Raw genomic sequence first — 16,114 nt, forward strand, 5'->3', positions numbered from 1 at the left:
CCTCTGTGTGTTCCTGCGAAAAACGGAGCAGACTTTGATAAAGAGTGCTGATCGATGATGAGTGATCGACTCAGGGAGCTGGCGTTAGAAATGAACGTCCATACCTCAGGCAGTGTTTTTGTCGGCTCCTCAGTCGATTCCTACGGATAATGAGACAATCGTGACATGTGCCAGGACTGTGTTTTAAAGGTTCTATGACATTCATTTTCACTTTTGAAAATTTTTATGTTTTTTTGGGGGTTTTGTGACCTCAATTACACCCCAAAAATCTGAACTTTGAACATTCAGTGGATTTTCTGTGGTCTGGGGTTTTCTGAATAATTAGGCTGAAAAGTAATCTGAGCTTGGCCCTTCGGCAGTGAGGTCACAGCCGATTAATCCCGCCCACTCTCCTCCTCGCCCCTCCCCTCCCCTATCCTTTCCTTTGGGGGGGGCGGAGCAGAGGCGATGATTGACAGGCAAAATCCCTCACCAGCGACACCCGCAGGCAAAGATTTATTTTTTCATTGCAGTTGAAAAGGCTTTAGAAATGTGAGAGAAAAACACCTGCCATGGATCAATGGAGTGGAATTTTTTGTTAAAACTTTCTATACACGTTTGAAGGACCATGACAAAGACTTTTAATGTGTGGTAAAACTGAACGTCATGAAACCTTTAAAGGTAGTGTAAGAGATTTTTTTGGGGTTAAAACAAAACGTTTGTTGTTAAAAAGTTAAAGCTCTTATTCTGACAGCAATCATTCAATGACTCACTGGGTCTTCACCCATTAACTCATTCACTGCCACAATTATTGCTGGCCACGTTTGCCCACTGCCAGAGATTTTTCATCGAAAAAAAAAAGTACTCAGGAGCCGAGATACAGAATTTTTAAGTTTTAAGTTAACAAGGAAGTGGATGGGAGTCTAGATCTTCGAAAAATCATATCTCCTTGGTCTTTGGGTCAAATTTTTGAAAAAATTAAAATTACGTTTTTTACGTCAGTGGCAGGATTGGTAAACGGGAAAAATTACGTTTTTTACGTCAGTGGCAGTGAATGAGTTAAGACCTGAGATACGATTCTACAAATGTCTTCTAAATCCAATCTAAACGGTTTTCTGAAACACTTAGGTTGCTATAATATCAGTGGTGCTCAAACTTTTTAATTTCAAGGACCCCCAAAATTGTATGTATTTGGCCGCCAACCCCATCTGAAAATATTTTGTTCCAGGGACCCCCAGAAGCAAAGATTTGAGTAAAAGATATAAATATTCAAAGATTTCATCCAAGAGAGCGAAAGAACCGATTTATAAGCTTCAATTTTACAGTGTTCCAGTTCCAGTTGTTTGCTTTATCACTTGTTTATCCTGTTCATCCTATATTCCGTAGGAATCCTGATTGGATGAAATGCAGAAAAAAAGTATTTTCTGTTGTACCAAAGAGCTGGTGAGACAGGGAGACCGCTGTTACTGAACAAACTCTATAGCAATGATTACTATCAGAATATAAAGTTATTTAAAAAGCTATTGAAAAAAAAATCACTTACACCACCTCTGAGAAAAATTCCAGGGGCAAGGATTCTCCTCCTGCGAACGAGTGACTCACCTGCTCTCTCAGATAAGACCTCCTTGGTGGCTCCTCCTCTGGCTCCACCCCTTTCTGCCCCGCCTCTTCCTCTCCCACCTGCTCCTACGGACATCACCATCATGACATTTTAGTTGACTATTCATTGTTGTACAGATAATTGCGATTAACAGTTGAGTTTGTGTTTTTGGCATAACATACAAATGACTTGTCTGTTTGCCTTTTGGGCTGGGCAGATTATGACAAATAAAATAAAAATAGAACAAAATGAATGACTGACAATGACCGGTAAAAATAATCCAAATGAATTATGTACTATGGCCAAAACAGATAATTAGATGCATGCAAAAATCATGGAAATAACCGATCTACAAGCTCCGTTGGGGCGTTGGGAGCTTGTAGATCGTCTACTTCTAGCCCCGCGTGGCCAGACAATATCACACGACACACTGCGTGGATATTAGTCTGGTCCCTATCAACGATCGATTTTTTTCCAAGGGGCGGTTACAAAAAGATCCAAACGGACTCTATTGGTTAGACCTAAACCAATCAGAGCAGTGCTTCCTTGTTCACGAACCAATCAGAGCAGTGCTTCCTTGTACGTCATTGCTCCAAATAAGGTGATAAGCCCGCCCACATTTGGATACTGGGCCCTGGTTGGTTCCGCACCACTGCGGAGGGAGAGAAGTGGAATCTCTATGGAGGGGGGCCAGACCTAATCTGCCGAGGGCTAAAGTGCGATGCAATTTTGCAAAGGCAGATTCGTCTGGAACCAGGCTAGTCTACTTCTGCTCTTTATACACATGAATGGAAATGATTCTGACGATTATGCAAAATAATTGCGATTATCTCAAATAATAAGACGACAAATCCATCCATCCATTGTCAATGTCTTGGCAATCAATCAATCAATCAATCAATCAATCAGCGCCCACCTCCTCCTCTTCGTCGGCGGGCAGCGGAGCCTCCTCCTGCTCCCCCTCCTCCTCCTCCTGCTCTCTCCTCCCGCCGTACGTCTCGGCCTCTTCGTCGTTGTCGCGGTGGCGGCCGCCGCGCCAGGAGGACGGCCTCTCCTCCTCCTCGCCGCCGGCGTCGTCGTCGTTGTTGTTGTTGTTGGTCTCCGTGGCGACGGTGGGGTCCAGCTCGCGCTGGCGATCCACCGCGTCCTTCACGCGGCGCTGCCGCCGCTCCTCCCGCTTGGCCATGCGGTCCATGAGGGCCTGCTCCTCCTCTTCGTCTCCTCCTCCTCCTCCTCCTCCTCCCATAGAGCTCACTGACACCGCTTCTGTCACACTGAGGGAGAGAGAGAGAGAGAGAGAGAGAGAGAGAGAGAGAGAGACTTCAACATACCGGACAATCATTCAATCAATAATGTGGTCAATCTGTCCATCTATTTAATCATCCATCCATCCATCCATCGTCAATCTCCTGGCCTGCTATAGCACTTGATCGATCAATCGATCGATCGATCAATCGATCTATCAATCAATCAGTCAGTCAGCTAGTCAGCCAGTCAGCCAGCCAGCTGGCCAGCTAGCCAGGCAGCCAGCTCCACCCGCTCCCTCCGCTCTGAAGATTCAAACACACTCGAACCCCACATGAGGCATTTGGCTAGATGGACTCACTGATGCCATGTGTGTTTGTTTAACTTTTTAAAGGTTCTATGACATTCATTTTCACTTTTTTTATTTTTTATGTTTTTTTGGGGGTTTTATGACCTCAATTACACCCAAAAAATCTGAACTTTGAACATTCAGTGGATTTTCTGTGGTCTGGGGTTTTCTGAATAATTAGGCTGAAAAGTAATCTGAGCTTGGCCCTTCGGCAGTGAGGTCACAGCCGATTAATCCCGCCCACTCTCCTCCTCGCCCCTCCCCTCCCCTATCCTTTCCTTTGGGGGGGGCGGAGCAGAGGCGATGATTGACAGGCAAAATCCCTCACCAGCGACACCCGCAGGCAAAGATTTCTTTTTTTATTGCAGTTGAAAGGGCTTTAGAAATGTGAGAGAAAAACACCTGCCATGGATCAATGGAGTGGATTTTTTTGTTAAAACTTTCTATACACGTTTGAAGGACCATGACAAAGACTTTTAATGTGTGGTAAAACTGAACGTCATGAAACCTTTAAACTTCTTCTTAACTATGTTTAGCTGACCTTTATCTGAATTTAATTCATTTCACTGTTTTATCATTTAAAAAAAATGTTTTTAACATGTAGCACTTTGAGATTTGGTTCAAATATAAAGTATGTTACAAATAAAATGCATTATTATTATTATTACTATTAAATATTGTCCATCCATCTGCGACACACCCACCTATAGCCCAACCCATCGTGACCCGACAGCCTGGCAAACATTAGCGTTCCTGGAGAACAATGGACAGTGGACATCGCACATGGCATCTCGTCTCCGCATCCTTCCTGGACAATGGCCTGCTTGTTGGACGAGCCCTGGACCTATCAGTGAGCTCATAGAGCCCCGGACCTATCCGTGAGCTCAGCTCATAGAGAGGAAACGGCCACAAAGCGGCCTCTGTGCGCTGGATGTCAGAGCCGACCCACCACTTCTACCGTTGCCGCCTGCGCGGTGGCACACAAGTGGAATGTCACCTCTTTGTTCTTTTATGACAATTTGTCAGATGCAGTGGTCCTCACGCATGCCCATGTCAAGTCTGAAAATATCTAGTGCCAGGGACCCCCATACAAGATTTGTGAGCGTGTAGAACGGCTTTATACAAATAGCCGATGCAAAGGGATAATGTGGTTAAACTGATTTTGATGCCATGCAAAATGCAAGGGATAATTGACGGGGCGCCGGTCATTATTGAGAAATAAATCCTGACAGGATGATTAGGCACCGACGGGTAGCGGAGGTGCCTAATCATCCTGAATCCATTATCCATTTGTAACTCTGAGAGGGTACACATGTAACCAAATGGACCCGTACGGGTCCATTTGGTTACATGTGTACCCTCTCAGAGTTAAAAAAGACCTCCGTTACCTGTGGCTGTTGGTGACATGCGGTCCGTCTGGCGGTCCGCTGCTCTCCTCGCTGTCCCTGCCCTTCATCCTCTCCTGGCGCGCCCTGCGTCTCCTCTCGCGCGCCGCCTCCTCCTCTTCGTCATCGTTCCTCGCCATCCTGCCGTGTCGGAGAGGGGGGGGGGAGAGAGAGAGAGAGGGGGAGAGATGGAGAGAAACGTCATGTAAACGCATGTTTTCTCATGCCAATAAAGCTCCTTATGAATCGAATCGAATCTCATTTCATTCAATCGAATCGAATTAAATTTAATTGAGATAGAGAGACATTTTATATGGCGAGAGAGACATGCTGTAGATGGAAAAAAGCAACAACAAAAAAACATTGCAGGTGGTTTAAATACATTATTTTGTCAGAATTACATTATGACACACTCATTTGCCTGCACTACAACTCAAAATACAGTTCAACTGTATTTTGAGTTGTAGTGCAGGCAAATGAGTGCGTTGTGAAAAAACATAAAGCCTGATATATACAGTACAGTACGTTGTTGCATGGAGGTGTTGCATGCTGAAAATGCATCGCTGAGTGAAGGTGGGTGTTACAGATGAGACGCAAATTGCAGACTTGTACATGGTGTATTCAAATCTTGGGTCACATCTGTCCCAGATAATCCAGTATGAAATATGTGTGTGTCTGTGTGTGTGTGTCTGTGTGTGTGTCTGTCTGTCTTGCTCTCTCTCGCTACTTCAACCATCCATCTTGGCCAAACATTCTTTTTCCTCTTGCTCTACTATATTATTTTCCTCCAGCACAGTACGTACAGGGTGGGTTTCAACAAGCCGTCATCGACACCACAAAACAGCATATGGTGGATTCAACCCTGGTGCCCGTACGGATGTCATCACGATCCTGATGATAACCTACTGACAGACCCGAGGGCCGTACTAGAAATATGCAGTGACAGCCCCACGCTAAATAATGAATGCAGGACTGGCCACAAAGTGCCCAGACCTACAGGGTGGGGCTGGACGATACGACTTCAAATCAATATCACCATTGTTTATAAAAAACTAGAGTTCGAGCCACTACACAACCCTCACACCTTGATTAGGATTAATGAACGATTATTTTATACAATAATTAACTTTTAATTGATTTGACTTGATTATAAAGATTTGATCTACAAGCGTACACAGCGTGTCCTTATTGTAGATCGGCTGTTCTTGCACGCCACTATTGTACAACGAAGTATAAAATAGTGGTCAAGTGGTTCATCTGCCTAATTGATTATGAAATATCTCCCCCCCCAAAAAATTGCCAAAATGTGCCAAATATTTGGGGGCCCACGTGCAATGTCCTCAGGGCCCACCAGTGGGCCTCGGCCCACAGGTTGGGCACCGCTGGAGAGACAGAGCGACGTGGCTTGGCTAGGGATGAGAGGAGAGCCTAAGACATGGCCTCTGGTCCACACAGAACCACATTGACCGGGCCTCAGTGCTGGAATGAGGTGGATAGGAGGTTGTGTATGTAAGTCCGTGTGTGCACGTGCGTGTGTGTGTGTGTTTGTGCGTGTGTGTGTGTGTGTGTGTGTGTGCGTGTGTGTGCTTTCTGTGTTAACAAGACGTTTAAACTTCTATGTAGTAAATCGTCTCTGTCTGGTGGAAACCTCATGAATCTTCAAAAGTAACAGTTTTGGACATAATGTCCAAAACTGTTACTTTTGAAGATTCAAATTCTGTAGGCTGATCCTGTCCATGAGTCTGTTGCTCTATTAGCTCAATTAACCCATTAAATCCACAAGAAATATCATCACATGAACCATAGAGTCCCTATTCTGGAGCAAACATTCAGCATAAATTTGCAGATGCGGCGCGTTGTGAGCTTTCTTAAGCACAATATATATCCTATATTACATTGGAGAGATGAAAAGCCATCATTTTCCCATGTCATTGTTTCGCACTAAACACAACAACAACATATCACATGTCACTAACAACACAAGCCACAACGCGCGCAATTAATTTACGGGTGGCGTAGGCTACTTTTCATAGCTCACCACACATCTGCCCCCTCGGAGCATAATTAATTGCGGCCAGCACAAACTCACAACATTACGGGTCGACCATGTTGTTCCTTAGCGTCAGCACCGACCACCGCCGAGCGCAACCGAAACACCGCGAGCCGGACAACATTACGGGTACACCATTTTGTTCCCTTTAGCGTGAGCACCGCCACCGACCACCGCCGAGCGAAACCGAAAGCAACACCACGCAGTCGCTATTGAAATCTCCACACAACAACACACGCGACGCGACCACTTCGCTTCAACCCCCGCCGTTGCTTTCACTTTGCTCATGTCTCTCTATCACACCACACTCACGCTAATATGTCATGCACATCCCACACAAAACATTAAAACACGCCAGTGTCTCAACGCAGCTGCTCGGCAGTCTGGGTTGCCACGTTGGGTGCAGACAAGCAGACAGGTCAGTGTTGCCAGATGTGCGCCAGAAACAAGCAACCGTGACCTTCATGAAAAAAAAAAAAACAGCCGAAGGAGTCCGCGATGTTTCACGGGGGTCCCAAGACTCCCAGGGGGTCCGCGGACCCCCAGGGGGTCCCCCATGTATTTTTTTTGTATTAATCATTTTTTTTCTTTTTACTTTTTTGGGGGAAATTTTTATCCCACGATTTTGGTACCCCAAAATAAGCGAGCCCTCGCTACAGCCCCGTGCGCCCGGACCTCTGGTATAATAATAACATAAAGTATAAAGGAAAATGAAGCCTGCATGGGGTTAAAAAGAACGTGGAACTAGCGGACGGAGATAATTAGTTTCCCCCTATTACAAGCATGTTCAGAGAGAAGGTGAGTGGAAATGGCTAAACATCGCTTGGTGGTTTTGCAGCTTTGAGAAGCCAGCTCAACTTAGCTTTGTACGTTTGTGTAGCAGCTACAAGCGCCGGGCGTCGCTTTTGTGTGTCTTCATGTCGCTGCCTTCCACTGAAAATGAACGGTGGCCCGTAGCTTCTTTGTAGCTGGCAGTGTGAACGCGGAATGCCAGGACCCGTTTGAAGCGGTTTCTGCACGCCCAGCTACCTCACATCACATCAGAGCAGAGCAGCGCTCGCTGCCTTTGAGCCGGGCCAGCCGAGCGCACCGCACGCACGTTAATTGCAACATGTGCGTTCTTTTTTTTATGTGTGGTTTTTACATTAAAATAAATTCCCCTCGCCCTCACCTCCCCCACACTACTTTTACCCCCCCCCTTTTCCTCCTCACTCCCTCCTCATTTCTTTCTCTTGTCCGTAACCGTTCCCCTTCTTCCTCTCGGAGGAATGCTGTCGTAATGTAAAAGCACACACGTAACCGTAACCACCCAAGACCTAGACCTGGGGGACAGTGATGTCACGGCCATATCAGGCGAGGCTTTGGTGCACGTGTGTGTGTGTGTGTGTGTGTGTGTGTGTGTGTGTGTGTGTGTGTGTGTGTGTGTACGCGCGCTCGCAGTATAACACAAAGAGTGTACAAAATGGTACCAAACTGACCCGCATTTAAAGTGTGCACATCAAATAACTCAGAGAGTGTACTGAGTTACCAAACCGTACCAGTACCAAACTGGTACGGTTTGGTACACTCTCTGAGTTAAATGAACTCCAGGACTTTCCTCCGTCTACTTTATAGTCCGGCCGGTTCACCAGTATCTTTGAGCGCAGAAATACAGCTCCTGATCTCGGCACGCCCCTCATCCCCTCCCTTTCCCCCAAAAAAGGGAAATAGTTTTTTTAATAACTTATAGCACTCATAACACGTTCCCCTTCATATTCCATCGACGTCAGCATTCCGTTCAGCTCGAACCCAACTCCTTCTACGGTGCAAGAGTCTACCGCAAAGTATTACAATTAAAATAAACAGTGGTGGAAAAAGTGCTCAAATTCTGAAGTGAAAGTACCAATGCCACAATGTAGAAATATTCCCAAGAAAAAGTACAAAAGTATTGACATCAAAATACATTTGAAGTGCCAAAGTAAAAGCACTAAAGTTTTTCAAAATGTGTCAAACATTTAAAAAAAATATCAGTTCACAACATCTGTCATGATGTGACATGTTGAAAAATGGACACACTCAAGTACAATTGTACTTAAGTACTGTACTACTTGAGTAAAAGTAGAGAGAGAGAGAGAGAGAGAGAGAGAGAGAGAGAGAGAGAGAGAGAGAGAGAGAGAGAGAGAGAGTGGGGGGTGGGGGGATGGGGGGTTGGGAGTTGAAAACTTAACCCCCGAAGGACTGCGTTGTCCCAGAAACTGCACTGCAAAAAAATGTCATGAGAAACCGGAGAACGGGTGACAACGGCTAAAAATGGAACAAAAGAACCCTTGGCAGCTGCTTCATGCGACTGCGATTACAGCGAAGATGACAAAGACGCTAGTCCCAGGGTTGATTTTTTTGGACATTTTTTTCTCGGGTACGAGGGGAGTGCAACACTCCTAAAAGCTGAATTAGCATTCCTGTCCGTCATAGGATAGAGATGAGCAGACCAGCCAAGACCCCCTCCATTTAATATCCCCTCACCTCTCCCAGACCCCACACTCTATCCCACTATGGAGAGAGAGAGAGAGAGAGAGAGAGGGAGGAAGAGAGAGAGAGAGAGAGAGAAAGAGAGAAAGAGAGACAGACAGACAGACAGACAGACAGACAGACAGACAGACAGACAGACAGACAGACAGACAGACAGACAGACAGACAGACAGACAGACAGACAGACAGACAGACAGAGCCAGTGAGCCAGAGAGAGAGATATACGTACAATTAGAGAGAGAGAGGAGAGATTTTATTTGCCTTTTCTTATTGCCAATTATTGTTTAGAAGCCCTCACCAACAACACTGCTCATCAAACGTTTGGGCCAGTAAAAGTAAATTGAATTTGAACCAAATTGGAATTAAAACAGCGAGAAACCAGTGTGCGTGTGTGTGCGTGTGTGTGAGAGTGTGTGTGTGTGTGTGTGTGTGTGTGTGTGTGTGTGTGCGTGTGCGTGTGCGTGCAAGTGCGTGTGTGCATGTGGGTGTGCTAGAGTGAGGGAAATTGCGAGCACTGTACGAATCAAGACAGCAGTGAAATGCTTAAAGAGCGGCTCATGGAAAGGGAACACACACAGATGGAGAAAGCAGTAAACCGCACAGATCTTCAGTGTAATGGAGATAATAAACTTGGCTTGGCAATGCGGCTACAGCAGTAAGCTTCGGGTAGGTCTGTCCGTCAGCAGGCCTGCATGCGATGCATTCTAGTTCCATTCATTCGTTGTTTTTGGGTGCAGAGAGAAAATAGCTGCATTGCGACGCGATTGAACCATGTCAAAAGGTTTTGTTGTGCATTAGAGAACAGTCGAGCATGTCGAAAGTATAAGTGATGGATTATGGACAGTCGTGTAGTGGAGGGCACAGTAAATGAAGGTAACACTGTAAAGTAACCCATTTATTGTTCTATGTGCATTGTGTATACTAACCTACGTGTGTAGCAATAGCAACATGTTTTGGTATTGTCACAAATGTAACATTTGTGACACTACTGACATAAATTGATGATACATATTTGAAACGGTTTCAATACTCCAGCTCCAGCTGCGTGTTGCCATCTCTGCCTAATGGATAAGTCAAGAAAACACCCTGCAACCTGAGTGACACGCACGCACGCACACACACACACACACACACACACACACACACACACACACACACACACACACACACACACACACACACACACACACACACACACACACACACACACACACACACACACACACACACACACACACACACACACACACACACGTACGTTATAGCTGGTTAAAGATAACAAGTGTGTAGAGCCTCTGTGGTCAGTTTTGCGTGACAAATAGGACATGCTCTGGGAAAATGTCAAATGATTTCACTTCCTCTTTCCATCTGTTCATGTTTTACGCTTTCAGAGTGATTAAGGAACATGAAAGTCTTGCTGGGGGTACAACATTTAACTGAAATTAAAAGTAAGAATTGACCTCTAAATCAGAGCTAGTGTATGAATCAAATGAAAAATGTAAATGGAGCAAATCTCCACCAACATTCATTAAAGTATTGGCTACATACATATATGATATTATCTGTTTATCATGACTTCATTGTTCTTTCCTGTAACTTGGCTAAGTAAAGAAATATCCCCAACATGCAAGTAAACTAAAAAGGTAACAAAAAAAACTGTTCAAATAAAAGAAGTGTGCCAATGCATCAAACAATGTTAAAATTAAAGTTAATTCACATTTTACCCATTATTGTTCAGAACAACGGTTGTATTTTTCAGCCAAGTGAACATGACCTTTGGGTAAGTAGAACATGACCTGTACATGCCCAAATGGCAAGTGTTTTTGAGAACTTAAAGGATCTACACCATGAATTTAAAAAATATATTTGATATTTAATATCATATGGTGTATGTCCCTCAAACCTTTTTCAAAAGGTTTGAGCCTAAATCATCACTCAGATATACTCATCCCAAGTCAATTGTCTCTGGCTTATACAGCACTTTCAGCTGCAATACCAAAACGTCCTCTTGGGCAGGGGGGGGCTACTGAGCAATTCAGTTCAGTTAATAAATTCAGTTAATAAAAAAAAAAAAAAAAAAAAAAAAAAAAAGGAAAAAATCTGCATAAAAAGAAGCATCTAAGAAAAATACAAAATCGAAAAAAAAACACTTTGAACATTTTTGAACAATTCCACCAAGTGTTTGAGGTGCCTGTTTCACCCACTTCCGGGGGGCGGAGCCAAAATCCGAGCCCGAAGTATTTGTTCGTAGACCCCCACTTAGGGGGGGTAGAAAAAGTTTCGGAGCGATTCGGGCACTTTTCATTTAACATTGGGTTTGCCATCAAAAATGTTTGTGACATCATAAACATTGCCATTCTGAGATCGCCTGTTCAGACACGCCCATTCTGGAAATCCATGAAATGAGAAGGAATGACTGAATTTAAAAGAAAAACATTTTTTTGGGTACAAGAGACACTGGGGACCCCAAAAAATACAAAAAAACAAGAAAAAAGTGATTTTCATGGTGTAGACCCTTTAAGCCTAATTTACGCTCTGTCACACGATGGTGCTCGCGCGACAAAAATGGCAGAGACTAGCCGACCTACTGTACAAGCTCTCGACGCGTTGTGAGCTTGTAGGTCTGCGTTGTGAGCTTGTAGGTCTGCTATTCTCGGCGCGAGACATAGTCGCACGACAGACAAAGTATGAATCGGCATAATTGTCAACCCCTGACATGGTCAGGAAATCCCAGCTCTATATAATTTTGTTCGCCGCTCGAGTTCCTTGTTGACAGTAATGTAAACGTAAGTTAAATTGTCAATTAAACGCTATCTTATGTTGTCTTTGTGAACAAATAAGGCAATGCCATGGCCATTTTATAAACAAATTATCAGCCAGCATTCGTCATTGCCCTGGTGTTATCCAAGGCAGGCATATCAGCCGTCTACAGCGCGCGCTGATAAGCCTCACCCTCGGTTGGATAAGCACAGGCAAAGACAAATACTGATAGATAATCTCTTATTTATCGCATTTATCGCATGCCCGTGTCCCGCGGGTTTCGTTTGGTGCTGAAAAATTTGCCCGGTGGGCCTCCACTCCATGCTATGTACAAATGCGAGAGTCTGGTCTAGTACAAATAACGGTAAGACTTTAAATTAAGGTCGGGTCAGGTCTATAATGCGTCATAACCACATTTATAATGCATTATAATGCACTTATAAGGCATTATATCACTTGTTATTTTGTGGCAGTCGGAGAGTTAAGGTAGTTATAATGTGCTGTTCCACTGAGCTTATATAGCATTATGACCAACACTTATAATACATCATAAATCTTATTATAAGTTGTCATACATGATTAAAAACATTCATAACGAGTGTTATAATGCCTCATAAGCACATTATAATGCATTATAAATGCGAGTATAATGCATTATACACCCGACCTTTAAGTAAAGTGTTACCGCTCTTTTTTCAGTGATGATCCGATTCAGAAAGCCCCCATTGCCCCCCCCCCCCCCCACAGCAAACAGCCACCAAAATAACGCTGTCAGCCCAGAAACGCATTACCGGCCGAAATACTGTATGTCCAAATATTATCTTTCACGGTGAACTATCTGAAAAATGTCAGCGCACAGAATTTAGGAGGGAAAAGTCCATGAGAAAATCCCATTATGGACACGGGAAGGAAGGGAGGTGGGTAAAACAGAGAGAAAGAGAGGGAGGGGTAAAAGCGAGAGAATGAGAGAAAATGAAAGAGAAGGGGAAAAAAAGAAAGAAACCTTAAGTAGCTCTGGGGAGGGAGGGCAGAGTAACAACCAGTGGTGGAAGAAGTTCAGTACAGATGTTTTGCTTAAGTAAAATGGCAATACCGCAATATAAAAATAAAAATCTAGTACAGAATCTGTTAAAATCTGTCAAACTTTTGCAAACCTTTTCAGAAATAGTAGATCTACAAGCTCACAACGTGTTTTGTAACAACAATCTAAATCTACAAAGTAACTCGTACCTAAAGTGTGTTTTACGTATGTTTTGAAATGATGTAAATCTGGGAAATAATAGAATAGAATAGATGTCTTTACTATCCACAAGGGAACATCGTTTTACATCCGCATACATCCAAATTTCCAAAACAAGACAATATATAAATATCCACCACAATTAAAACACCCAGCAAAGTACTTAAATTCTATAAAATTGTAAATGTAAAAGGGTCTTATAACCAATTTTAGTTTTCAAATAATTACAGTGGCGTAAAAGGTATACAATAAGTAAGTAAGTACAGTAAGTAACCTCCAAAATTGTACTTTCAGTTCAGTACTTTGTGTAAAAAGTTCCACCACTGGTAACAGCAGAGCAGAGGGAAGAGAAGAGATGGTGGGGTGGGGTGGGGTGGGTCTGGGGTTGGAGGGTGGAGGGCTTGGACTGTCAGAAATGCCGGGCCGTTCCCACGCCGGGCCCTGTGGACCACTTCCCTTCTAACCACTGCATGGCCTGCCTGCCTGATGGACCACACTGCTGCACCCTCTCACTTCTCTGTCTCTCTCCCTCTAGTTCACTGTTTCCCAAGCAGTGGGTCGGGACCCGTGTTTGAGTTGCACATTTTTAAGCGTCGGGAGTAAATATTCCCCTTTTTTTCATTTCCTACATTTAAAAAATATGTAGATATATTATTTCAAAAGATTTTCAAAGGGTTAGACAAAAAAAAAAATCACTTTTCATCGATTAAAAACGTTTCCAACACTTTTCAAAGTATTTCATAATAGTTTGGGTCCCTGGCAAACATCTAATTTTGGGTCTCTCTCTCTCTCTCTCTCTCTCTCTCTCTCTCTCTCTCCTCTCTCTCTCTCTCTCTCTCTCTCTCTCTCTCTCTCTCTCTCTCTCTCTCTCTCTCTCTCTCTCTCTCTCTCTCTCTCTCTCTCTCTCTCTCTCTCTCTCTCTCTCTCTCTCTCTCTCTCTCTCTCTCTCTCTCTCCCTCCCTATCGTGAGCATGACCTTATAGGCAATAATTTTTGAATAAATTGAACGTTTTTCATACATTCTTTGAACATAGACGATCTACAAGCTATACAACGAGTCGCATTGCAACAAGTTGGCTATTTTAACAGCATTTTGAACAAAAAAAAATACGAAAACCTTTCCAAATAGAGTTTCAGTCAATCGCACTCCAAAGAGCGCGTGGGTCATCTTTACTACATGTGGTCAGTTGCAGAATTCTCTCCTCCGCCCTGTGACTGTCCTGCTGCCTCACTGCTCGCTTTCTGTAACAGTACAATTCCTCTGAAGGGTGGAGCGACACATCGCCACAGTGACGGTGCAGAAAACACTGTACAAACAATGGACTCGCACGAAAAAGTTTGAGAACCACGGACCATACGGTACACAATGTGGACCCCAGGAGTGAGTGTATAGACATTAAAGGGTAAGACCACTTTGGTAGAGGTTTGGGTTGTGTAGTTACCTTGCCATGATGTAACTCCAAAGGTGGGCAAGACATCTAAAATAATTGCTCCATTGATTAGAAATTGATAAATCAAAATATGCTCCTCATTGACTTACATTGTACGGTAAAACAGCTCTCAAAGTCACTCTTTTAGCCCATAAATGAACCCAAACATAGCTGATTCAGACAATATAGAGCATCACCAAACCCAGTACTGTTTGTTTTTTTAATAAAAATGTCAACTTCCTATTGATTTTACTATTTGAAGATCTGGATCCGGATCCGCGGATCCAGTCCAGGTTTTCTACTTATCAAAAATGGCAAAATCAACAGGAAGTTGACATTTTCATTAAAAAAAAAACAGTACTGGGTTTGGTGATGCTCTATATTGTCTGAATCAACTTTGTTTGCGTTTGTTTATGTGCTAAAAGAGTGACTTTGAGAGCTGTTTTTACCGTACAATGTAAGTTAATGAGGAGCATATATGTAAGTTAATGAGGAGCATATTTTGAATTATCAATTTCTAATCAATGGAGCAATTATTTTTCATTTCTTGTCCACCTTTGGAGTTACATCATGGCAAGGTAACTACACAACCCAAACCTCTACCAAAGTGGTCTTTCCCTTTAAGTGTCCCTCTCCATCATCAGCGTTGCCCACCCCTGAAATAGAGCATGAATCCATTCCGGTTACATCATACAGTTGCTTGGTTTTCCCCAATACATCATAATGTACTGTATTACCTATGTTGTTATAAATATCAGTTGATTAATAATACTGTTAATAAAAATGAGAAAATAACTCATGTTGTGTGTAAAATTCCTGTGTGTGTGTGTGAATTAATCACCATGTGGTACAGTTTATTCTTGTAGATCTGCTATTGCACGTGCGCGACACGGTGCACATTGCAGCACAACCAGGTATAAATCAGCAAATAAGTTGCACTATGCAAATTTGCAGGACCATCAGAGCAGCATCTTGGCTAAACAAACGTGATTTGAAGATCAGTTGACGATACGCAAGATTCGACCAAATCAGATTAGACAAGCAATGTCAGTTCTTAGTTGCGGACACGCCTGTTCTGCACCAGCGGTTCTCAAAAGGTTTGTGGGGGTTCCAGGGGGTCCCCAGATTTTTTTTTAACATAGCATTACAATCAGTGTAATCACTTGAACCCTATGCATCGTCTATTTTCTACAAATCTTGAAAAAAAAAGTGTATCGTACAAATCTTGTATTTTTCAAAGCTCTCTCTCTCTCTCTCTCTGTGTCTCCGGAATAGGCTCTATGCACAGCAGCTATATTGGATAGAAATTGGGCCTCTTCCTTACTTCCTTCACAGGTGTTACCAATGATTCTAATGAAGGCTCTGTCTCCATTTAGTGTAGCACAGTGGTTCTCAAACCTTTTAATTTCAAGGACCCCCATAACTCTGAGAGTGTACAAATGGACGGGTCCATTTGGTTCCATTTGTACACTCTCAGAGTTACACACCCGCAGTGGTGGAAAAAGTACTCAAATTCTTTACTTTAGTAAAAGTACCAATACTGCAATATAAAACTACTTTGTTACAAG

The 16,114-nt window shown here is 43.4% G+C and overlaps 1 protein-coding gene across 2 annotated transcripts in view; it reads right to left on the bottom strand.

Annotated features, from left to right (window-relative positions):
- cald1a (caldesmon 1a) overlaps positions 1 to 16,114 on the bottom strand; it is a 133,392-nt gene that overhangs the window by 40,876 nt on the left and 76,402 nt on the right. For both annotated transcript variants that reach the window (XR_013932608.1, XM_080420884.1), the window contains exons 3-5: positions 4,562 to 4,699; positions 2,496 to 2,853; positions 1,582 to 1,665 (exon numbers count right to left, since the gene is read on the bottom strand). Coding sequence is in view for 1 of the 2 variants with exons in the window: in XM_080420884.1 (XP_080277010.1) it covers positions 1,582 to 1,665; positions 2,496 to 2,853; positions 4,562 to 4,699 (580 nt within the window). In the remaining variant the exon portion in view is untranslated. The remainder of the gene's footprint in view (positions 1 to 1,581; positions 1,666 to 2,495; positions 2,854 to 4,561; positions 4,700 to 16,114) is intronic.

This window comes from Gymnoscopelus braueri, assembly GCF_963280865.1.
Source record: "Gymnoscopelus braueri genome assembly, chromosome: 23".
Taxonomy (NCBI): domain Eukaryota; kingdom Metazoa; phylum Chordata; class Actinopteri; order Myctophiformes; family Myctophidae; genus Gymnoscopelus; species Gymnoscopelus braueri.